This window comes from Delphinus delphis, chromosome 1 (assembly GCF_949987515.2).
Source record: "Delphinus delphis chromosome 1, mDelDel1.2, whole genome shotgun sequence".
NCBI classification, from domain to species: Eukaryota; Metazoa; Chordata; class Mammalia; order Artiodactyla; family Delphinidae; genus Delphinus; species Delphinus delphis.
The window spans coordinates 100,195,536-100,221,430 of record NC_082683.1 but is presented as its reverse complement, the minus strand read 5'-3'; the positions used below and the strand labels follow the sequence as shown (position 1 = coordinate 100,221,430).

The following is a 25,895-nucleotide window of genomic DNA, read 5'->3' as shown; positions in this document are numbered from 1 at the left end:
ATAGGGATTTCATTGAATCTGTAGAATGCTTTGGGTAGTATAGTCATTTTCACAATATTGATTCTTCCAATCCAAGAACATGGCATATCTCTCCATCTGTTTGTATGATCTTTAATTTCTTTCATCAGTGTCTTATAGTTTTCTGCATACAGGTCTTTTGTCTCCTTAGGTAGGTTTACTCCTAGGTATTTTATTCTTTTCGTTGCAGTGGTAAATGGGAGTGTTTCCTTAAGTTCTCTTTCAGATTTTTCATCATTAGTGTATAACAATGCAAGAGTTTTCTGTGCATTTATTTTGTATCCTACAACTTTACCAAATTCATTGATTTAGCTCTAGTAGTTTTCTGGTGGCATCTTTAGGATTCTCTATGTATAGTATCATGTCATCTGCAAAGAGTAACAATTTTACTTCTTCTTTTCCAATTTGGATTCCTTTTATTTCTTTTTCTTCTCTGATTGTCGTGGCTAAAACTTCCAAAGTTATGTTGAATAATAGTGGCAAGAGTGGGCAATCTTGTCTTTTCCTGATCTTAGAAGAAATGACTTCAGTTTTTCACCACTGAGAGTGATGTTGGCTGTGTGTTTGTCATATATGGCCTTTATTATGTTGAGGTAAGTTCCCTTTCTGCCTACTTTCTGGAGGGTTTTTATCATAAATGGGTGTTGAATTTTGTCGAAAGCTTTTTGTGCATCTATTGAGATGATCATATGGTTTTTATTCTCCAGTTTGTTAATATGGTGTATCACATTGATATGCGTATATTGAAGAATCCTTGCATCCCTGGTATAAATCTCACTTGATCATGGTGTATGATCCTTTTAATGTGTTGTTGGATTCTGTTTGCTAGTATTTTGTTGAGGATTTTTGCATCTATATTCATCAGTGATCTGGTTTGTAATTTTCTTTTTTTGTAGTATCTTTGTCTGGTTTTGGTATCAGAATGATGGTGACCTCATAGAATGAGTTTGGGAGTGTTCCTCTGCAATTTTTTGGAAGAGTTTGAGAAGGGATGGGTGTTAGCTCTTCTCTAAATGTTTGATAGAATTCACCTGTGAAGCCATCTGGTCTGGACTTTTGTTTGTTGGAAGATTTCTAATCACAGTTTCAATTTCATTACTTGTGATTGGTCTGTTCATAGTTTCTATTTCTTCCTGGTTCAGTCTTGGAAGGTTATACCTTTCTAAGAATTAGTCCATTTCTTCCAGGTTGTCCATTTTACTGGCATAGAGTGGCTTGCTGTAGTCTCTTAGGATGCTTTTTATTTCTGTGGTGTCTGTTGTAACTTTTCCTTTTTCATTTCTGATTTTATTGATTTTATTTGAGTCCTCTCCCTCTTTTTCTAGATGAGCCTGGCTAATGGTTTATTGATTTTGTTTACCTTCTCAAAGAACCAGCTTTTAGTTTTATTGATCTTTGCTATTGTTTTCTTTGTTTCTATTTCATTTATTTCTGCTGTGATCTTTATGATTTCTTTCCTTCTGCTAACTTTGGGTTTTGTTTGTTCTTCTTTCTGTAGTTCCTTTAGGTGTAAGGTTAGATTGTTTTGAGGTATTTCTTGTTTCTTGAGGTAGGCTTGTATAGCTATAATCTTCCCTTAGAAGTGCTTTTGCTGCATCCCATAGGTTTTGGATCGTCGTGTTTTCATTGTCATTTGTCTCTAGGTATTTTTTTATGTCCTCTTTGATTTCTTCAGTGATCTCTTGGTTATTTAGTAACATATTGTTTATACTCCATGTGTTTGTGTTTTTTACGTTTTTTTCCCTGTAATTGATTTCTCATCTCATAGCATTGTGGTCAGAAAAGATGCTTGATATGGTTTCAATTTTCTTTAATTTATTGTGGCTTGATTTGTGACCCAGGATGTGATCTATCCTGGAGAACGTTCCGTGCGCACTTGAGAACAAAGTGTAATCTGCTGTTTTGGAATGTCCTATAAATATCAATTAAATCTATCTGGTCTGTCGGGTCATTTAAAGCTTCTGTTTCCTTATTTATTTTCATTTTGGATGATCTGTCTGTTGGTGTAAGTGAGGTATTAAAGTCCCCCATTATTATTGTGTTACTGTCGATTTCCTTTTATAGCTGTTAGCAGTTGCCTTATGTATTGAGGTGCTCCTATGTTGGGAGCGTATATATTTATAATTGTTATATCTTCTTCTTGGATTGATCCCTTGATAATTATGTAGTGTCTTTCATTGTCTCTTGTAACATTCTTTATTTTAAAGTCTCTTTTATTTGATATGAGAATTGCTACTTCAGCTTTCCTTTGATTTCCATTTGCATGGAATATCTTTTTCCATCCCCTCACTTTCGGTCTGAATGTGTCCCTGGGTCTGAAGTGGGTCTCTTGTAGATAGCATATATAAGGGTCTTGTTTTTGTGTCCATTCAGCAAGCCTGTGTCTTTTGGTTGGAGCATTTAATCCATTCACATTAAAGGTAGTTATCGATATGTATGTTCCTATTACCATTTTTTTAATTGTTATGGGTTTGCTTTTGTAGGTCCTTTTCTACTCTTGTGTTTCCCACTTAGAGAAGTTCCTTTAGCATTTGTTGTAGAGTTGGTTTGGTGGTGCTGAATTCTCTTAGCTTTTGCTTGTCTCTAAAGCTTTTGATTACTCCATGGAATCTAAATGAGATCCTTGCCGGGTAGAGTAATCTTGGTTGTAGGTTCTTCCCTTTCATCACTTTAAGTATGTCATGCCACTCCCTTCTGGCTTGTAGAGTTTCTGCTGAGAAATCAGCTGTTAACCTCATGGGAGTTCCCTTGTATGTTATTTGTCATTTTTCCCTTGTTGCTTTCAATAATTTGTCTTTAATTTTTATCAATTTGATTACTATGTGTCTCGGCATGTTTCTCCTTGGGTTTATCCTGCCTGGGACTCTCTGCGCTTCCTGGACTTGGGTGGCTATTTCCTTTCCCATTTTAGGGAAGTTTTCGACTATAATCTCTTGAAATATTTTCTCAGGTCCTTTCTCTCTCTCTTCTCCTTCTGGGACCCCTATAATGTGAATGTTGTTGCATTTAATGTTGTCCCCAAGGTCTCTTAGGATGTCTTCATTTCTTTTCATTCTTTATTCTGTTCCTCAGCAGTGAATTCCACCATTCTGTCTTCCAGGTCACTTATCTGTTCTTCTGCCTCATTTATTCTGCTGTTGATTCCTTCTAGTGTTTTTTTCATTTTAGTTATTGTTCATCTCTGTTTTCTGTTCTTTAATTCTTCTAGATCTTTGTTAAACATTTCTTGCATCTTCTTGATCTTTGTCTCCATTCTTTTTCTGAGGTCCTGGTTCATCTTCACTATCGTTATTATGAATTCTTTTTCTGGAAGGCTGCCTATCTCCGTTTAGTTGTTTTTCTGGAGTTTTATCTTGTTCCTTCATGTGGTACATAGCCCTCTGCCTTTTCATCTTGTCTTTCTGTGAATGTGGTTTTTGTTCCGCAGGCTGCAGGATTGTAGTTTTTCTTGCTTCTACTGTCTGCCCTCTGGATGCTTGCTGCATCTTTAATGTCTTTACTAGTGGATGACAATGAGTAGTTGATAGAAAAAAAAGAACTATATACTTGAATTATGGTAGCGCATCCATCAAGGTTAATCTAGAAATGAAGTTTCTATAGAAACAGGAACTGTTTTAACAAGGAAAAAAAGTTCCCTCATTCAAACCTCTTTGAAGTGGTAATGGCTGCAAACCTGCAGCATTTAGAAAACTATGCTGTCAACAAGCTGTGTCTTACGAACCTATATTAAGAAATCCAGAAAGCAGATGAAAGTGGATTCTTCAAAATTTTAGTAAAACTACTGATAACCAAAGATTTCAAAGGAAATATAGCACATAACTCAAGCATAAATCAAGGTGGAGAGCATGGGGAATTTTTGATTTCCTAAATTTTCAAACATTTTATCATTGCACATACAGGAATTCTCCCGTATTTTAATTTTAGAAGTTTCAAAGAAAATGGAGTGGATTACATACACAAATGTGAATGCCCACACAAACACGCGCAGACACACACACACACACACACACACACACACACACACACACACACACACACAGTGTAAGTAGAGTATATAGTTCCTTCTTCCCACCACCTAAGTCTCACTACCACTTAGCTGTACCTCCTGTATGCACAGCTCTTTGGACTGTTCATAGCCTTGTCTTTGTATGGTGCTTCCTATAGTTGTGCATAGTATAAACTGTAAAAATTATATCCTAGTCTTGAACCCTTTCTTAAAAGCAAGGATTGAGTCATGCTGTGTTCTCAATTTTATGGCTGACATATAGTAGTCAGTTTGTTGTGTTGACTGTGATGCTATTTTACAGTTAAGTTTAACTTCCATATGTTAACCTCAGCAGGTTTATTCGTTCTGATAGATGCTAGAACACTAGCAGGTTACGTCACAGATGATCTCTCTTCCCACATTAGCATGAATTCAAGTAGTTCTGAACAAAGTCAGAATTTATAAGTTGATAGATTGTGTATTTCTATTTCTGCTGTAACAGAATTGCCATAAACTTTTGTCTTAAAACAACATACATTTTATTTTCTTATTGTTCTTGAAGGCTGAAGTGTGAAATCAGTTTTACTGTGTTAGAGTCAAAGTGTTGGCAGGTCTTGTTCCTTCTGGAGGCTCTGAGGAGAGAATCCATTTTCTTTTTCTTTTTCTTTTTTTCCAGCTTATAGTAGCCACCTGCATTCCTTGGCTGTGTCTCTGTTTCCAAAGCACATTATTCTTATCTCTGCTTTCATTGTCAATTGCCTTCTCCTCTTCTGTAGTCTAATCTTCTTCTGCCTCCATCTTGTTAGATCACTTGTGATGACATTTATGGCCTATCAAATAATCCAGGACAGCATACCCATCTCAAGATCCTTAATTTAATCCCCCTCACAGAATCTCCTTTGCTGTATAAAGTGACACAGGTTTTCCAAGCATTACGACCTAGGTATCTTTGGGGGCCGTTATTACAACCACATAGTGTAATAACGAAGCACCTTAAAGTTTTTTTGCATATTAATGCTTATTTTCTCTTCCTAAATAAGGTATCATTTTTCCCCAATGTAATAACTTAGTGGAATAACTTATTTTACTCAGCTCTTAATGCTCATTTCTTTGTTCTTGTCTATGATATATGAATGAGTAGTTCCCATGTAGGCATCGTGTACAATCTCCTTATTTTTTCTGAAGAATATTTCTTAATGTTGTTGTTTTGTGTTGTAGTTGGTGTAATACGGTGCCCAGTATGCCGCCAAGAATGCAGACAGATAGACCTTGTGGATAATTATTTTGTGAAAGATACATCTGAAGCTCCTAGCAGTTCTGATGAGAAATCAGAACAGGTATGCTTCTCAATTTTTCTTTATATTCCTATCTTGATATGAAAATATGAATTATAAGAAAACATGCTTGAATTGTTACATAATTTAGGGTAGTTATGCCTTAGTTTCATCTTTCAAATTGAAAATGAAGGATATCTTTATTCTACACCTTCAGACCTGGTTAAATGAGATTAAAAGTCATTACTTAAAGATTCAAATCTTGTATAGATTTTGTATTCTGAGACTTTTTTTTACCTACCTGAATGTTTGATCTGGAAGGGAAAGGATTTTGTTGAAGAGAAATGGATAACAAAATAATTTTATTCTAGGTACAGTGAATTAGTATATTTGAGAGCAAGTTAGAAAGTTTTCACCTTTTTGTTTTGTGGATCTATATTTTGTAAATTTAATGTAGCTTAGTATTTATTTCCTCCTTTAGGTATGTACTAGTTGTGAAGACAATGCAAGTGCAGTTGGCTTTTGTGTAGAATGTGGAGAGTGGCTATGTAAGACATGTATTGAAGCACATCAAAGAGTAAAATTCACTAAAGATCACTTGATCAGGAAGAAAGAAGATGTCTCAGGTAAGATAGAAGCAGTTTTAATGATTACTATTAATCTCCCTCTTTTGCCTCTATAGCATTTCTACTTATCTTTATAAGCTTTTGATACCAATATCAGTAAGAATTTAGAAAGTTAGACAAAAATTTTGTTTAGTTTAAAAATATGTGTTTTATTTTACTGCAGAGTCTGTTGGAGCATCTGGTCAGCGCCCTGTTTTCTGCCCTGTACACAAACAAGAACAGTTGAAACTTTTCTGTGAAACATGTGATAGGCTGACATGTAGAGACTGTCAGCTATTGGAACACAAAGAACATAGGTACAAAAGTCATAATTGCTTATCAAGAAATATTATAAAAAGTTCTTGTAAAATTATTTTTCCTAAAGCAAGTATTCTATAATTTTGTTAGCATTTTAAAATTATCAGTTTTGTGTTTTATGTCTTAGAGCAAGATATATTTTTGATAAATTATTTAATGGTTTCCATATTCATACCTAATTGTTTTATGGATATTTGTTGAAAATGTATCAGTACATGGATTTGGGTTGCAAGAATGGAGTTATATTATTTCTTTGTATGCAACGCCTCTGGTTCAAATACACTTTTTTTCAAGTGTTCTATGGGATTTAGGCTCTGGGCTGTTGTCTTAAAAGGTAATATTTCCATGAGTGTGGCTAAGTGATACCCATTTTAACATCAAAGCATAAATATACTGCTTTCATATTGGATATACAGTTTGTAGAAAAACTAGGGATTTATAAGCATCTAAGTAGCATAATTAATAATTCATTAATACATAGCTTTGTCTTTCAACCTTCTTTTACCCTCAGGATACAATAGTATTCACTTATCACCAGCCTGTTACATCTGAACTGTTCTGGAAAGTACTGAAATTTCTAGTCAGGTGTTAAGTTTGATTAACCACACTTAAATATTTGTTTTTTAACTCTAGGATGTCTTAGAGCTTTTAGTTCATTAGAGCCATTGGAATTTTTTGGAATCCTCTAAAAGAAGGGGATACATTAATTCTGTTCACTAACAAGTATTGCATCTGTAGTTTGTGCCAGGCAGTTTTCCTAATGGTGCATGTTTGTTTAATTCACACCAACCACCCATGCAGTGTTGGTACTGATATCCTGACTGTTTTAAAGGTGAGCGAGAGTTCTTACAGAAAGCTTTAGTAATCTGTACAAGGTGTCCCCATAAGTGGTAGAGCCAGGATTTGAACTCCAGATCTATTTTAGCCCATATGCTCATTTTCTCCCATGTGGTATTCAGAATATAGAATACAGTGTATGGAATCTTTCAAACTTGACCTCATAGGGGTAATGCTCTTTTTTCTTTTCCAAGGCACCTCTTACTGTTTTACAGAACATTTGTGTAGAAATGCTACTTTAAACTTTTGTATCCTTTGTTACAAAATGTCTCATCTTGCTTATGAATTGGCTAATGTTTTGCTTGAGGTGACTAATCTTGTGAATGCCTTCACCTGAGGTCCAAATCTTACCCTTGTCTTGTAATCTCAGTAAGACATTAAATTACTTTCTCACAGCTGCAGTCAGATCTTTGAGCATTTAGATTTCTTATGGCTTTTTACATTGATGGTGAGAAACAGAAAGAATAGGAACATGGCATCCTTTATCCTGTGAACAAATAGCTTCAGCCACTCCTCTCAAAGTTGAACCATGTTCCATTCTTCCCTTTCCTTCACCACTTTCCTTTACTACTCATAGCCAACTCCTAATTATCTCTTGAATGTTCTTCCCTTTTCTTTCGTTTTTTCACCCTGTGATTTTCCTGGATAGACTATGGCAGAACCAATGGCACTGGACTTAAAAGCCTAGGTTCCTGTTACTCCAACACATTTACAACTAGTCTCCCTGTTTTGAGTTTTATATTGTCAAATTCATTCTGTCCACATTGCTGCCAGTATCATTTGGCTAACATGTAGTTAAGCCCCACCCACCCCACCCCCTTTAAAAACACTCTTCAAAGATACCCCATAGTCAAAGTTTAAAGTGCTCATTATTGAGTCTTACCAGATTCTTTCTCTTTATCATCTGTACAAAAGTTAGGAAACAGTCCACAAGACCACCTTCTCTTCTAATACCAGCTGCAGAGTTCAGTAAAAACCCAAACATAGGGGATAACAGCATGCAGTCCACCTCATTAATATGATTTGTTATTACTTATACCTTCTTCAGTTAGAGTGGTGGCCTTGTAAACAGGATGCTTTCTGTTCACCTTGGAACCACCATCCATAAGCCAAGCAGCTCTTTGTTAGCTAATAGACTTTATAGAGCACCACCTATGTGATCATAGCATTCAGCAGCTCCTCTGGTGGTTCAGAAGTTATATTTAGAGGAAAAGAGGCCAGCTACCTGCTCATAAATACAATAAATACTTCTTGCATCCTCCTGGTCGCATGTTCCTGCACAGACCATCTCTGTTTATGTGGAACGCTTCTGGGCCTTGCCTTCGTCATTAGAGTGTTCCCCTGTCACCCAAGACATGATGAGTATTTCAGGTTTCATGGTTATTTTGTGTCCTTCAGTCATAGAGTCAGTCTCAGTGCTGAATGGCAAGCTAGTAATTTTCTCTTAAATGACATAAATTTTACCATGGTATCCAGAACTTCTCTGGTCCAAAATCCTGGTGGGTCTCTGCTGAGTGGCACTGAGAGGTTTTTGCCATAAGTTTCAATCTGCGTAGGTACGTGTTGCTGACACTTCCAAAATCATGTCCGAGTGTGGATCACAGGGGCCCAAAAGCCCCTGTGATCATGAGAAAGACTGCTTTTTGCAGTTCAGACAATGGCTGCCTTTGTTCAAGCCCCCGTTCAAATATGACCTTCTTTTGGGTAGTTGTATAGATTGGTGCTGGTAATATTCCCAGATATGGAGGGTATGTTCTTTAAAATTCAAATATACCAACCGAATGTTGGCTTCTTGTTTAGTTCTGGGGGTAGGTGGCAGAAGCAGTTTTTTTTTTTCACCTTTGGAATGTCATGGGTGGCTCCTGCCTAGGTTATTCCTAAGAATTTCACCAGTTTGGACAGGTCCTTGGACCTTTGCTATATTTAGCAACAGCTTCTCTTGGTCATGTGTGTCGCCATTGCATCTGAGTCACTCTTACCTTCATCTTTAGTTTCTGATATTATCATGAAATTAATATAGTATATTTTTACACTCAGGACCTGCATCAAGTCTAAATCTCTTCTAAACAAATCATACCAGTAAGCTGGTGAATTGAAATAACCCTGTGGCAGTATAGTAAACATAAATTAGGGTCCTTCCACATCAAGGAAAATTGCTGTTTGGCTCTTTTTCAGAGTTAGAAAAAAAATTTGCATGTTCAGTCACTGAGTGCCACTCTTTTTTAGTCTGCTGTATATATTTTTTGTATTGTTGAAACCGTATCAAGGACTGCTGATGCTATGGTGGCACTACCTTATTAAAACTTTAATAGTCTGCTGTTACTCTTGATGAAACATTTCCTTTTTTTCTTGATGAAACTACACATGGTTATTGTACAAAGAATTCATTGATACTAGCACTCCAGCTTCTAATTTGTCATTAAAGTTGTAATCTCATTTTATCCATCAGGTATCCTATACTGTCTCAGGTCTACAACTTCTGTGGACTTGGACAGTTTTGTTTTTTTAAAAAAATACTTATGTATGTATGTATTTTGCTGTGCCAGGTCTTAGTTGTGGCACGTGGGATCTTCAAGTTGCGACATGCGGGATCTTTAGTAGCGGCATGCAAACTCTTCGTTGCGGCATGTGGGATCTAGTTCCTTACCCAGGGATCGAACCTGGGCCCCCTGCATTGGGAGCGTGGAGTCTTAGCCACCGGACCACCAGGGAAGTCCCTGGACTTGGACAGTTTTAGTGGTTTCCATGTACCATGTCTAATCAAGACTCACCTGAATGTGAACCTGTATGTTTTCTGTTTTACAGTACCAGTCAGACATAATATCCATTCCAGTGACATAGTCACATAAAGGAGAGATGTAACTACTTCACATAAAGTCTGTTCATATATTCCAACTTTCATCACCTTAATCCTATCAACCATCCCTCTCCTCCCAATCTAACCTTAGCTCCCATTAGGTCTTCAGCAGGTTTTAGAATCATAGCACATTGGGCCCCCATGTCAGGGAGTCCCGGAACTGTCTCTTATCCACCCCCTGGCTATTTTACCCACACAAGTGCATATTGCCTTGTGTTTTCCAGCTGGGGTTGAGCCAGAAAACCCTGGCCTCTCCTTCAGTTTTCAGGTTGATTGATCCGTGGAATCGTTGCTCCAGGCAGTACAAGGTCAGGTTTCTCATTGTCATCTTTGCCCTCCAGCTTTTAAAATTTCTTCATACTGGGGTAAATACAACAGTTGTTTAATGCCCTTTAATGTTGGGGACCAGCAGTGGCTCCCATTGGTCCACCCAACCTCCCAAGAGTGCTACGTTAAGACCTTTGTTTCAACACCATCATTGTCTGCTTTATTCACTACCTTCCCCCCCTCCCTTTTTTTTTTTTGTTATTTTTGTTTTTGTTTTTTATGGTACGTGGGCCTCTCACTGTTGTGGCCTCTCCCGTTGCGGAGCACAGGCTCTGGACACACAGGCTCAGCGGCCATGGCTCACGGGCCCAGCCGCTCCGTGGCATGTGGGATCTTCCCAGACTGGGGCACGAATCCGTGTCCCCTGCATCGGCAGGCGTCCTCTCAACCACAGCGCCACCAGGGAAGCCCCCCGCCCCTTCCCTTTTTAACAGCCACCTGAAGATTTCCATCCTGCTGGGATAAATCCCTTGACTCTCCCCTTTGTCTTTCCCTATTTTCTCATGAATCACTAGTTTTCTTAACTAGTGAGGCCCATAAAGCTGAGACAAATCTAATAAGGCTTCTCAGATTATTGCTAGGTTTTGCAGCAGTAAAATTACATGGGGGTGCCCATGTACAAGGGTCCCCCTTAATCACATTATTTACCTTGATCTTAGTAGGAGGCATACTCAGTAGATGAACATCCTGCTCTGCATAATGCTAATCTGGCGTGGCTTGCGTGTGAGAAGCATATCAGCCAATTCTTCTGGGGAGTTCTATTTGGCATTTATAGGAGAAGGACAATCGCCTGTCTGAGGGTAAAAAAAAACCTCACAGGGGCTTTTATCTAGTCCACCAAGCTAGCTGTCCCCTCAGGAATCACCTGCTGTGTATCTAGGTTATGTATAGCCATCTGTGGTTCCATAGTGAGCTGTGGGTCCTCCATCAGCTCAAACATTGCTGTTCTATTCTGCAGCATTCAAAATCAACAATATTGCCTCTAAGTAATCAGTCACTCTTACAATATTTTAGTAAAGGTTTTTTTCAGGAAGCATACAATATCAATCCACAAAATGAGATAATTCCTTAGCATTGTAAACTCTCGTTTCATTAGTTTCTTGATTTTGTCTTTCCTCAACCCGGACTACTTTGTGACTGAAGTCATAGAGGTGCTGTCTATTTTCCCAGCATAATTTTCCCCTTTGGAATGGCCCCAAGGCTAGTGGCTGTAGCTCAGACTGGCTGAAATCTAAACTTTGCCCAGTGTCAGGATCTGTCCCAGTACACTCTTTATTTTACAGATAACAATAACCAAGGAATTGTTTCATTACCTTGTTTCTTACTAGTTTGCATTTCCTTGTTTATCCAGGGAGTCAACTCCTAGGGAGTTGGAGCTACAGTTTCTAACTTCTTTCTGTTGATAACTTTTACCTCTAATAACTGCAGCTGTAGTTCCATACCATGAGTGACTAGATAGTCATCCAGGAATCAAAGGTTCATAACCCTTGTCATCTTTTCCTTCCTCTTCCCAACCAGAAGTTTCAATGAGTCAGGATGGTTCTAGTGAATCTCACTTTTGAGGCCAACTATGAAGTTAGGGAACAATTCACAGGTCCTCCCTCACTTTTGACACCCAGTTGCAGAATTTGGGGGTCCCCAAAACCATTTGCGCTTCCTTTTTTTTTTTTTTTAATTTATCTTATTCATTCTCACTTCTGACACCAGTTGCAAGTTCAGGATTTCTTAAGACTACCCTCAGATTCAGTAGTTTCTTAGAACTCACTGAAAGATGTATACTGACAGTTAACATTTATTACAGTGAAAGGATACAGATTAAAATCATCCAATGGAAAGACACAGAGCAGAGTAGTCTAGGAGAGTTCTAAATGTGGAACTTCCATTTGTGTCTTCTCAGTGGAATTCTTTTTTTTTTTGTTTAATCTTTATTTATTCATCCATTTATTTTGGCTGTGCTGAGTCCCAGCTGTGGTGCATGGGATCTTCAGTTGTGGCATGCCAACCCTTAGCTGCGGCATGCGTGCAGGGTCTCGTTCCCTGACCAGGGATCGAACCCGGGACTCCAGTGCTGGGAGCAGGGAGTCCCACCCACTGGACCACCAGGGAAGCCCCCTCAGTGGAATTCTTGATGTAGTTAACTCCTCCTAGCAATAATGTGTGACAGCATGAAGAGAATATTGCCAACCATCAAGGCTTGCATGAGCCTTGGTGTCCAGAATTTTTTTTGGAACTCTGTCATGTAGATGTAGTTCACTGGCCACATGATTGACTGGTTTCCAGCCCCTCCTGAGGTTGAGCTGACTGTGTGACCTGAAGACTCTACCAGAAATCATATCATTAGCATATGGCCTAAGGCCTCAAGTAAACAAAGATACTTTTGTCAGACAGTACATTTCAAGGGCTTAGAGACACCCTCCCAGCTGCTGAGGGCAAAGGCCAGACTTCTCTTTGGGCAAGGTTAAATTCTTTAGTACACAATCTGTTATCTCCTATTTGCACTCTTACAGTAGGTAACCCCCTGTTTTAAACTTCTGTGCCTTTACAAATGCTATTTCTTAACAGTACACTGTCAGGAGAACTATTTCTAAAAGCCAGTTTACTTCTGTGTCTTGTCTTCCCTAGCACTTTCGTTCCATCTTACCCACCCCGTTTCCCTTGTCTGGACTTCAGGACTTTTAGGGCTAGTTCTTTAAGGGGCTTAGCTTCTCACATGCTTATTGATCAAGTCGGGTTTCCCACCTCTTCTTGAGTCACTCATGCAATTATGATAATATGTATTTTCTTAGAAAATCCCACCAGTTAGTAGAGGTTTTAAAAACATACTTGTGGGCTTCCCTGATGGTGCAGTGGTTAAGAATCCACCTGCTATTGCAGGGGACACGGGTTCAAACCCTGGTCTGGGAAGATCCCACATGCTGCGGAGCAGCTAAGCCCGCGCGCCACAACTACTGAGCCTGCGCTCTAGGGCCCACGAGCCATAACCACTGAGCCCGCGTGCCGCAACTACTGAAGCCCATGCGCCTAGAGCCTGTGCTCCCAACAAGAGAAGCCACCACAATGAGAAGCCCACACACCACAACAAAGAGTAGCCCCTGCTCGCTGCAATTAGAGAAAGCCCACGCACAGCAACGAAGACCCAACGCAGCCAAAAATAAATAAATAAAATAAATAATTTTTTTAAAAAGCCATTAAGAAAAGTTTAAAAATAAATAAAAAAAGAAAAACATACTTGCTTAGAAATAGACCATAAAGATTTTACAAAAATCTGTGTTTCTATCTCTTTCTTGTTTATAATGTTGAATAGCTGAGTTTATTTCCTTATTTTTTTTTTTTTTGCAGTACACGGGCCTCTCACTGGCCTCTCACTGTTGTGACCTCTCCCGTTGCGGAGCACAGGCTCCGGAGGCACAGGCTCAGCGGCCATGGCTCACAGGCTTAGCTGCTCCATGGCATGTGGGATCTTCCCAGACCGGGGCACGAACCCATGTCCCCTGCATCGGCAGGTGGACTCTCAACCACTGTGCCACCAAGGAAGCCCTATTTCCTTATTCTTTATTAGCCTAGCCATAGATTTGAGTCTCTTGTTGGTCATTTTATTTTATTTTTTAAAGATTTTTTTGTTGTGGACCATTTTTAAAGTCATTACTGAATTTGTTACAATATTGCTCTGTTTTATATTTTGGTTTTTTGGCTGCGAGGCATGTGGGATCTTAGCTCCCTGACCAGGGATCAAACCTGCACCCCCTACATTGAAAGGTGAATTCTTAACCACTGGACCTAGGGAAGTCCCTATTGGTCATTTCAGTGATCCAGTTTTTGAAATTGTTTATTCTTTTTTTAAGTATTCTAACTCTCACAGTTCTCTTTTATTTTATTTTATTTATTTATTTTTTGCTGTACGTGGGCCTCTCACTGCTGTGGCCTCTCCCACTGCGGAGCACAGGCTCCAGACGCGCAGGCTCAGTGGCCATGGCTCACAGGCTCCGCGGCATGTGGGATCCTCCTGGACCGGGGCACGAACCCGTGTCCCCTGCATCAGCAGGCGGACTCTCAACCACTGTGCCACCAGGGAAGCCCTCTCTTTTATTTTTATTCTTTGCTTAGCTTAATTTCATTGTACTTCTTTTAGGTTCTTATGCTGAATCTTGACTTTATCAAAAAGATGTGAATTTTTCATTTATTTATTTATTTATCTATCTATCTATCTATTGCTGCATCGGGTCTCATTGCTGCGCGCGGGCTTTCTCTAGTTGCGGCGAGTGGGGGCTACTCTTCGTTGCGGTGTGTGGGCTTCTTATTGCAGTGGCTTCTCTTGTTGCAGAGCGCAGGCTCTAGGCGCACAGGCTTCAGTAGTTGTGGCACGTGGGCTCAGTAGTTGTGGCTCACAGGCTTTAGAGCACAGGCTCAGTAGTTGTGGCGCACGGGCTTAGTTGCTCCGCAGCATGTGGGATCTTCCCAGACCAGGGCTCAAACCTATGTCCGCTGCATTGGCAGGAGGATTCTTAACCACTGAGCCACCAGGGAAGCCTGTGAATTTTTCTTTGATTAAAATTTAGCCTCATTCCAGAATCATTATTGACTTACCTCCTCTATATAAGAATTTTGGGTCCCCTGCCACCCACCCACCCTTTTAAAGGTGATTGTTGCATAGTATAGTGATACAGATAATGAACTTTGGTGTGTGTGTGTGCGAGTGTGTATCTTCAAATGAATAATATGTAGTACCTTCCTTATAAGATGGCTGTGAGGATTGAGTTGAGAATTGTACCTGTAAAGTGCTTAAGACAGTAAGGGCTCAATAATAGTCTGTTACATTTCATTTATTTATGGCCATGCTGGGGGGCTTGTGGGAATTCCCTGACCAGGGGTTGAACCTGGACCCTCAGCAGTGAAAGCCCTGAGTCCTAACTACTGGACCACCAGGGAATTCCCTATTTTTTTTTGTTTTTAAAAAAACACTTTATTGAGATCTTTGGTTTTCTTTATGGCCTCATAAATTGTTTTCAAAAAGGAAAACATCTGTAGAACTTTATGAAATTTTGTACCTCAAAGCACTTCATGATTTCTAGCTAAACCAAGGCATTATCCCTCCTCCTTCTAGTAATTCTCTTCACAGTACATGAATAAAAAATGTATAGACTTATAAAGGACAAGAATGAGAGAAGAGACACCAATGGAGGTTTCAGTTAATTTTTCAAAACCAGGGAAATGGATTGAATATTTGTTGGATCTGATGATTTACCTAGTAGAGCTGAGCCAACTACAACCCAAGGGCATGCAAATGAGATATAAAGGAAGCTACTTGATTTATTTCCTAGAAACCTATGGTGGCTCGGGATCTAGAGGTGATAGGTATCACAAAAGTTGGGCTTATTCTCTGGATAAGTAGAATCAGAGGCCCTGGACTTGGGGATATTAGGTCTAGATTGAGGGTGGGGATGAGATACTTGGCTGAAATTGGGGAGATTAAAGGATCAATCTGCACACTAAACTGTGAGACATTCACTTACCTCGACTTGCTTCCAGATTGCCAGTAGTGAACTTTTCCATTTCACTATTCTTCCCTACTCTGCTGTCTGGAATTAGAGGCTTTGTCACTCTGGAGAAAGTGAATAATTAGAAGAGGCCTCCTAATGTTGCCATTTGGGGTTCATTTCTGATGAAAAAGATGGCCTTACAGTGAACCCCATCAGTTCATAAGTTCTGCTCTCTCTCTCACACATGATTCTGAGCAGTTTTAAAGTATATTTAGGGACTTCCTTGGTCATCCAGTGGCTAAGACTCCCCATTCCCAGTGCAGCGGGCCTGGGTTTGATCCCTGTTCAGGAAACTAGATCCCACATGCCTCAACTAAGAGTTTGCATGTCGAAACGAAGATCCGTGTGCCGCAACTAAGACCCATTGCAGCCAAATAAATAAGTAAATACTGACATATTAAAGTATATTTAAATATAAAAGGATATGAATGGATGGAAGGATCATCTGACATTTGATGAGAGCCACTGTCATATGCCATCCATTGTGGGATAGTTGAGAATTCTCAACTTCTCTCTCTTGTCTGGCTTCAAATATAGAGACTGTAAAATCTAAGTATTTCCTTTCTCAGCATTCCTGGCATTAGGGTACCTCTGATCCACAGTTTATGCCCCCAAAATAGAAACAGAATTCTGTTTAGAGGTTGATTTTCAGAAAGTTTTTACCTTCCTGACAAAAGGGACAGATGTTGCTGGTGTCATCCATCTTCCTCCTTTTTCCTTCCTTGAATTTGGATGTGATGCCTGGAATTCTGACACCATTATATACTCATGAGGATAAAGCCAAGATCATCTCAGTGATTCTAACTTTGATGTTGTTAAACTAACACCATCAACTGCCTACATTGGTCTTGTTATGTGAGCCACTATTAGTCCCTACAGCTGTACATGTTTCTGATTGACACAGCTGCCCTCATGAAAGGACATAACATAATACAAGGGCAAAAGGAAGTGCGAAATAAAAATTATGATGTTCTGAAAAATGGCAAGCTATTGGTCACAAATTAAGGATAGAATCTCCACAAAAGAAGTAATTAAAGGGACTTCCCCAGAGGTCAGGTGGTTAAGACTCCATGCTTCTGCTTCTACTTCAGGGGGTGCAGGTCTGATCCCTGGTCGGGTTTGATACCTGTTCAGGGAGCTAAGATCCCACATGCCGAGCAATGTGGCACCCCCCCCCCCCCCCCCGCCAAAAAAAAATTAAAATAAGAAGGAGCTCTTGGAAGTATGATAGGTGAAAAAAATCAATAGGTTTGGTAGATAAATTCTATTTAGTCTCCTAGAAAATAAAACAAAAAGAAGATTTTAAAAAGATTTAAAAACTACAAGAGATCAACTGCCAGCTAGTACAAATTATAGAAAAAGAAATGAAAGAAATTATCAAATAAATAATACAAGAAATTCTCCTACGAACCTAGAATTGCCAATCTGAAATGACCCATTTAATGCCCAGTATGCTGATAGTAAAAGGCTTCTATCAAAGCTGTGTATCATCATCATAAGATGACGATATGCTATGGGTTAAAATGAAGATCAACAGAGTTTCCAAAGAATCGAAGTAGGTAACCTGCAATGAAATGGAAATCTAAATATGATCTTTAAAAATAGCAATACTAGGAGGTAGAAGATGGTGGAACTGTAACTTCAAAAGTTGAGGGGGGTGATAAAAAAAATTAAAATAAAAAGTTGTGGGGTGAGAGGGAAAGATTTTCAACCTAGAATTCTATATCTAAACTTAATCAGTGTGAGAGTAAGATGTAAACATTTTTCAGCATGCAAGGATTCAGAAACTGCCTCCCATACACCTCTTTCTGGAGAGCTATTAGAGAATGTGATCCACAGAAATGTTAATAAGCCAAGAAAGTGAATGGGAATGCCCAGATGACAGCTGTGCAGGAGCTAGTTTAGACTGAAGCATGAGGACTAAGGACCCCATTAAGGATGTCTCCAGGAAAAAAATGGAACCACTTCTATTAAATTTGTTATATTAGGTCATTTGAAAAATAATATTGACAAGTTTTTGACATACCTGATGGAACATGAGAAACATTAGGAATCAATACATTGAGAATTAAGTCAATATTCCAAAAGAAAAAAGTTCAAGAAAAGAAATTACTCTTATTATACTCCTTGGCTCATCGTTGGACAGTGTTTACAATCATTTATTAATTCAACAAATAGTTGCATGCTTATTGAGTGCCAGGCATGGTATATTTCTGTGAACAAAGTAAAGTCACTGTCCCCAAAGACTTAATTTTTCATGGTAGAGTCAAACAAATAGTGAATATATCAGGTGGTAATTGTCATAGAGAAAAATAAAGCTGGGAATTTGGAACAGAGCATGTGAGCATGCAGGTTTGTAGGTTTTTATTTTAAATTAGGGTGGTTTCAAAAAACTTCGGTGATGAAGTGGGATTTGAGTAGAGACTGAAGGAAGAATGGGAGCAGGCCTTGCTTAAATTTGGCAGTGAGGAGCATGCTTCAGGTAGAGAGAAAGCAAGTGCAAAGGGCCAGAGATAGTAGCATATTTGACATCTTTGAGTAACTGTATGGTCTGAGTGCACTTAACAAGGGGAAGATTGCTATCAGATGAGTTCAGGGGCAGGAAGGGCCAAATTATTTAGTGATTTGTAGGTTATGGTAAGAATGTTGCTTTTTACTCTGAGTCAGATGCTCAAGCTTTTGAGCGGTGGAATAATTTGACTGTTTTAAAAAGGATCGCACTAGCTCTAGTGAGAGATAAAGAAAGAGCAAGGACAGAATCACAAGATTAAGTTAGGAGGTTGTTCTTAATAATTTTGGCAAGAAATAATGGTGGTTTAGACTAACACTAGAGATATAAAGATATAATCCAGTTCTAAATATATTTTGAACTTGATGCCTGAAAAAGATAATGTGGATTTGCTGATATATGGGTTGTATGAGATACCAATAACACCAAGAGTTTTGGCTTTCAGTTTACCAAGAATAATGGAAGATTAGGATTGAATTTACTGAGGTATGGAAGACTGTGGGAAGACATTGTTTGTTAGGTGTATTTAGGGAGTTGATAGTTAAGTTTTGGCCATATTAAATTTGAGATCTTGTAGTAATATAAACACTGACTATTTTATGATAAAATCAGATTGGGCTTGATAGAAGTAGGGAGGATGGTGGTATGTGTTGAATTCTTAACAGTGTTTAATTGATAAAGCTATATAATAAAGGCCTATCATTTTGGAAGGCATCCCATAGACCTTCTGCCCCCATCATCACAGATTGGAGAAGGTCCTCACACTCAGTGTACCGTACCTTCTCAGAACTTCTCTGTTCCCTTCACTCTGTCATCATGAGGCAAGATGTAACATATACATTTGGAGTGAGTTTGCGTCTCCCGAAATGAGGGTCATGACTAAACCTTCGCATTCTAAGACCACACAATTCTGACTCTTCTATCCTCATCTGGAGTGAAGATGTGGTTGACTTGCTAGAACTAGAATTTCTTCTCCATTAACAGATTAAAAGAGAAAGCCCTAGGCCCCACCCCTGTTTACCACCAATATTTGCAATTTCTCCATTATTATCTGCTTTAAATCTGCTAGGACTAATATTATTATGTTCTTTATCCCTGTTTGTCATCCAAGAAAAGCCCCACACTCCCAGGTCTCCCCTCATCTGCCATGCTTTAATTCCCATAAGGCTCCCACGTGGCAGTTTCTGCTACTTTGTTCTCTGTGATTCATGGTTTGTCATCAGGATTTCTATATCCTCAACCTCTTTTTTGATCCCTTTCTGTACCTCCTTTGCTATAATGGAAACAGGGCTCTAGGACATTGCTCCCTCTGCAGTCTTTTTAACTGGTGGCTGTTTTTTTTTTTTTGCGGTACGCGGGCCTCTCACTGTTGTGGCCTCTCCCGTTGCGGAGCACAGGCTCTGGACGCGCAGGCTAAGCGGCCATGGCTCACGGGCCCAGCTGCTCTGCGGCATGTGGGATCTTCCCGGACCGGGGCACGAACCCGTGTCTCCGGAATCGGCGGGCGGACTCTCAACCACTGCGCCACCAGGGAAGCCCCATGGCTGTTTTTTCTTTGACATCCCATGTATTACTAGGCCTGGAGATGTGAGGTAGGTCTTCTCTTTGCTACTTTTTAGACCATTCTTCCTCCTTCCTCCCTGAAAAATCTCTAAATGTAGTGCTATCATTCTTGTCCCTCATTGATACTGTCACATAAAACCCTTGGGTCATTCCACTTTATCTCTTACAGATTTTAGTTCCTAACTCAGTGGCAATCTGTGGTATTCTATTATTGTCTTAATTCCTGGCAATTTTAATATACTTAGATTTGATCCTTCTGACACTCTGGTCTTTGCTTTTTGAACTCCTTTCTAAGGTTTATGCCCTCTACATTGCCACTCACACCTGAGACCATATACTAGACCTTGGCATTTCCAATAGTTATGTTCAGTTTTAAGCATTCCTCTTTGTAAACACATATCCCATCATTCTAGCTCATTCTGCTCAGTACCAGACTTCAGTTATTCACCATACAGTGACTTATTTTAATCCATTGATTGTACTACCCTTTCACTTTACCTCATTTCTTTATGTTCTCACTTAACCCATTTTCAGTTTAATTTAATGACTAATCATTTTCACTCCCTTGCTTTTAGCCTTGACTCCCATATCCCACTTGGTTGAACTCCCTTGGCAAAACCACCATCCTGACTAAACTCAACTTCCATCATGCTTCGCTTATGCAGTGGAATATCACAGGAGAAAAAACACATAATGACACCAGCTGGTCTCACTCTCAGTTCATGACCCCTTAACCTCCGATAGACGCTAATGTTGCCTGGCAATCGTGCTGTGCATTCACACCTTTTCTGTCTTAAATGTCCAACTTTCACCCTCTATTCTCACTCCCAAATATTCGTATTGCTTCCTACTTTATTGAGAAAAATGAAACAATCAAAAGAGTACTTGTGCAGACTCCCTCTACCACATTTACTTTTCTGCAAACACTTGTACCCACATTTCTACATTTCTGTCTTATCTTAATTAAACTCTCTTCCTCTATAAAGCCATTTGCTCCAATTAATACACACTTAGACTCCATCTCATTTTATGTAGCTGGGGACATTGCTTCAGCAGTTTGGCCTTTTCTCTGCCGGTTTCAGTTTTTTCAGTCTCTAGCAGTCACTCCCATCAGTATTTCAATATTCTGCTATTTTTTCTTCCATCTTTAAAATGAAGGAAAACACAAGACTTTCTCTTTAACCTACTTTCCCTGCTAACAACGGCCCCTGTTGCTCCTTGCAGCAAAACTTTTTGAAAGTATTGCTTGTAATCATGGTCTCCATTTTCTCCTGTCCCATTCTCTTAAATATACATATTTGACTATCATCATTCTCCCAGCAGTGTTCTTTTCAAGGTCACAAATAACCATTGCATTACTAAACCTAGAGGTCATTTCTGTCATCATCTTATATATTAGCAACATTTGACATGGCTGATCATTCCCTTAATACGTTTCATTTACTTCGCTACCAGGAGACCACATTCTTTCAGTTTTCCTTTTACCACGCTGATTACTTCTTCTCAGTCTCATTTGCTCATTTTTCTGGATTCCTAATTTTGAATGTGCCAGGCCTTACTCCATGATATACAACTACAGTCTTATGGCTTTAAATACCATCCATATGCTGGTGATGTTCAAATTCCTATTTCTGGCTTAGTACTGTCTCCTGAACTTTCAGATTGGTCTGTTCTACAGACTGTAACATCTCTACGTGAGTGTCTGCTTTCTCATATAATACAGTAAACCCTTTAACAGCACGGGTTTGAATTGTGTGGGTCCACTTATATGTGGATTCTTTTCACTAAATACATACTACAGTGCTACACAATCCAAGGTTGGTTGAATCCGCAGATGTGGAATCATGGATGAGAAGGTCAACTGAAAAGTCATACTTGGATTTTTGACTGCACGGTCAGTTGGGATCTCTAACCTCTGCATTGTTCACGGGTCAACTGTTTATCCAAAATTGAACTGATACCTTCTCCCAACCTTTTTCACTGGCAGCCTTGCCCCATCTCAATTTGTTGCAATTGCATTTTTTTTTGTTGCGTAGGCCAGAAATCTTGGCATCATCCTTGACTCCACAGTTTTCTCATACCCAAACCCAAACATATCAGAACATCTTTTTGGCTCCACCTTTAAAATATATCCCCAAATCCCACAACTTCTACTACCTCATTGCTGTTAGCTCCATTGCTACTAGCCTGGTCTCAGCCACCATCATTTCTTGTATGGATTACTACAGTAGTCTCCTAAATCATCCCCATGCTTCTAATATTATCCCTCATCAGTTTACTAGAGATTCAGTTTACTAGAGATTTACTTTGAGATTCACTAGAGTGAATCTCAAATCAGACTGTGTCACTTCCCTGCCCAAAAGTAGTGGTTCTCTTGTTCAATAAGAGTAAAAGTCAGATTCCTTATAGAGGCCTATATACACGCATTTCATCTGTTACTATTCTTACCTCTCACTCTGCTACAGCTACACTGGCTTTCTTGCTGATTCTAAAACATGCCAGAGATGCTATTACCTGCCTATTTTCTCTAACTAGAACTTTCTTGCTCCACCTGTTTGCATAGCTAACTTTCATATATCCATCAAGTCTCTGTTTAAATGTAACTTTGCCAGTGAGATCTACTCTGATCACTGTATTTAAAATTGCAATTTGCCCCTTCACTCCTAATCTGCCTTACCCTGCTCTGTATTTTTTTATATAGAGCACTTATCACCTTCTAAACATATTCTATAATTTATAGCTTGTTTTTATTTTTTGTGTTCTTCCCATTAGAATGTAAGCTTCGTGAGGGAAGGTGTCTTTGTTTTATTCACGAAGTCCCAGGAGCCTATAACAGTATTTGACACAAATTTATACATTTCATCTGTTGAATAAATATTTGTTAATATAGATAGAGGAAAAAAAGAGGTGCTGCCTGGATATAGGAATTATCAATTATATGTTGTGTATTTTTATTGCATAAGTAGTTGAGGGCTCCTTGCTCTCTCTTTTAATTGGAAGCTCTTGCTCTTTTAATTGGAATGTTTAATCCTGTTACATTTAATGTATTTAGTGATAAGGTTAGGTTTAACTTTTTGTTTTTTATTTTCTCTTGTGTTTTGTTCTGTTGTTCCTTTCCTGCCATCTTTTAAGTTAAAACTTCTTTGGTATTTCATTTTATATCTACTTTTGGCTTTTTAAGGTGTACCTCTTTATTATTTTCAGTGATTGCTCTAGGGCTAATGATACGCAGCTTTAACTTAAAGCCTACTTAAAATATTGTACTATTTCTCACTTCACAAATAACCTTACAAAAGAATAATTCCGTTTATCAAATCCTCATCCTTTGTACTAATGCTGTATCATTTATTCATAAATGCATTATAAACCCTACCTTCCAGTGTTTTTTTAAATGTTTAGACTCTTAAGGAAATTATGAGGAGAGAAAATAAAAGCCCAGTCTTTTATATTTACCCATTTATTACTATTACTGTTTCTCTACGTCTTTTATCATGTTCCTTTGTGCTGAAGAATATTCTTCAGCATTTCTTGTTTTGTAGGTCTGTTGGCAATGAATACTCTTAGCTTCCATTCATTGGAACATCCTCAGTTTGGAGGGATATTTGCACTATTTATAGAATTCTGGATTGACAGTTTCTTCTTTCAACATGTAAAAGCTGTCATTACTTTGTATTCCGGCCATCTTTGTTTTTAATTATATCATTCATACTGTTCTTGCCTGAATGTTGTTTGACCGTTCTCTGGCTGCTTTCAAGATTTTCTTTGGTCTTCACCATTTGAACCATGATGTATTTAGGTATGTATTTCATTCTGTTCATCCTGTGTGTGTTTCACTGAACTTCTTGTACCTATAAGTTTATGGTTTTCATCAAATTTGGAAAGTTGGCCATTTAAAAAAATTTTTCTGTCCACATTCTTACTGTCTTCTGGGACACCAGTTACACGTATGTTAGACCCTTGATTTTGTCACACAGGTCCCTGAGGCTTTGTTCATTTTCCTTCAGTCTATTCTCTCCCTTCTTCAGATTTTATAACTTTTCATTTGTCTTCATTTTCACTCACCCTTTCTTCAGTCATCTCCCATTTGCTACCAGACCCATGCAGTGAGTTATTTCATTTCAATTATTATACTTTTCTAGAATTTCCATTTTTTAAAATACTTTCTATTTCTCTGCTGGGATTTATTATCAGTTCATTCATTAAGAACCTGTTTTCAGTTAAATTTTAAATAAATATCCAGTAGCCCATTTGAGATCTTTGCTAAATATAGCATTTGGACTGTCTTGGTGACAGTGCCTATTGAATATGTTTTTCTTTACTCTGAGTCATACTTTCCTGTTTCTTGGAATACCTAGTGATTTTTAATTAAGATTTGGACATTGTGGATGATATATTATAGGAACTCTGAATTGTTTTATCTTCCTCTTCAGACTGTTGATTGTTGTTCTAGCAGGCAGTTAAATTACTGGCTGATCACCTTGATCTTGTGTAAGCTTGGTTTTATCCTTTGTCAGGAAGGATCTGTGGAAAGCCAAGGTATTTCCCAAGCCCCTCTCAACTTCTATAATCTATTCCTTGGAAGATCTTGTGAAGGCTTGATTTTAGGCTTTGTTAAGACAGGATAGGCCTAGGATAGAAATTATTCCAAGTATAGTCCTTTCATTTAATGTGTAGGCTTTCTGATTTCTCATGTAGATGCCTGGGGAGTTGAACAAAATCAATTCCTCCTCTGGCTCAGCTGGAATTCTGTCTCCCAGAACTGCTTGACCTCTAGTTTCTGTCTTACAATGTCAGCTTTATAGCAGCTGCTCTCTGTTAATCCTTGCATAATCTCATCCTGTGTACGTACAGCCCAGATGTTTGCTAAGGACTTGGGAGGAAGGAGGAATTCACTTTTCCTTCTCCCTTCACCCCCACTCTCCAACCTCACCCCACATGGCTCCTTCCATTCTAGTGCCTTGCTCCATGGATTCCAATGGCTCAGGTTGTCCCAGGCCCTCATTTCTGCCTCCTCAGCTCAGAGAGACTTCTGTGTTCTGCTTGGTCTCCAGCCCTCTGTGCTGTTATCATGTAATTGTCTACAGACAGACAAGTGCTCTCTAAGGAACTGCAGAATTTTTCTGCATGTAGTCCAATGATTGAATATAGTTGTACCATGTATTTCTGTCTTATTTTATAGTTTTTGGTGGCAGGGCTAGTCTGGTGCCAGTTATTCTGTCATGGTTAATGGTGGAAGTCACTTTTGTTCCACCTTAATATTTTTTAATCCCTGATTGCAGTTTTCTGTATAGAGAAGGGTGTTTGTAGATTGTTTTTGAGGATCAATATGGTTTAAGAGAGTGTGGTTGCTTAGAATCTAATATCAGACATTTTTGTTAAAGAGTAACAGAAGTATAGTTTATGGTGACAGTCACTTGACTGGAACTATATAAGTGAAATTTCTCTAAAATATTTTCCTAAAGAAATACCTTTCCTTGGAATTAGGCTTTTAAATTAAAAAAAAATGGATGGACGTTTTGTGATCAGGAAGTTTGTTTGTTTGTTTGTTTTGCAATACGCGGGCCTCTCACTGTTGTGGCCTCTCCCCTTGCAGAGCACAGGCTCCAGACGTGCAGGCCCAGCGGCCATGGCTCACGGACCCAGCCGCTCCGCGGCATGTGGGATCTTCCCGGACCGGGTCACGAACCCGTGTTCCCTGCATCAGCAGGTGGACTTTCAACCACTGCGCCACCAGGAGCGCCTGATCAGGAAGTTTTGAGGAGCAGACATCAATTGGCAGAGTGGAGAAAGTGGGGACAGGGTGGGTAGGGTCCACAACATCACCCCCTCTTCCCTCTTGATGGGGGGAAGGGGTGAGGCAAAGGAACTCCAATCATGCTGTATCCAGATGCATGTGAGGGCTTTGCGGGGTAACCCTCCCTGCATGTTTTATCTCATAACCCTCCATGCATGCTTTATCTGAGTCTCCACCCCCAGAATCTCCAGCTTTTGAAAGTGGCCTGGATAAAGAAGTTGTTGTACTCTTAAAGAAGGGTATGGAATAATATTTCCCATGCCAAAGTGAA

The 25,895-nt window shown here is 39.1% G+C and overlaps 1 protein-coding gene across 2 annotated transcripts in view; it reads left to right on the top strand.

Moving 5' to 3' along the window:
- Positions 1-25,895, top strand: part of TRIM33 (tripartite motif containing 33) — a 144,107-nt gene that overhangs the window by 59,833 nt on the left and 58,379 nt on the right. For both annotated transcript variants that reach the window (XM_060027593.1, XM_060027590.2), the window contains exons 2-4: positions 5,222-5,340; positions 5,759-5,903; positions 6,067-6,199. In XM_060027593.1, the coding sequence (XP_059883576.1) occupies positions 5,222-5,340; positions 5,759-5,903; positions 6,067-6,199 (397 nt within the window). The remainder of the gene's footprint in view (positions 1-5,221; positions 5,341-5,758; positions 5,904-6,066; positions 6,200-25,895) is intronic.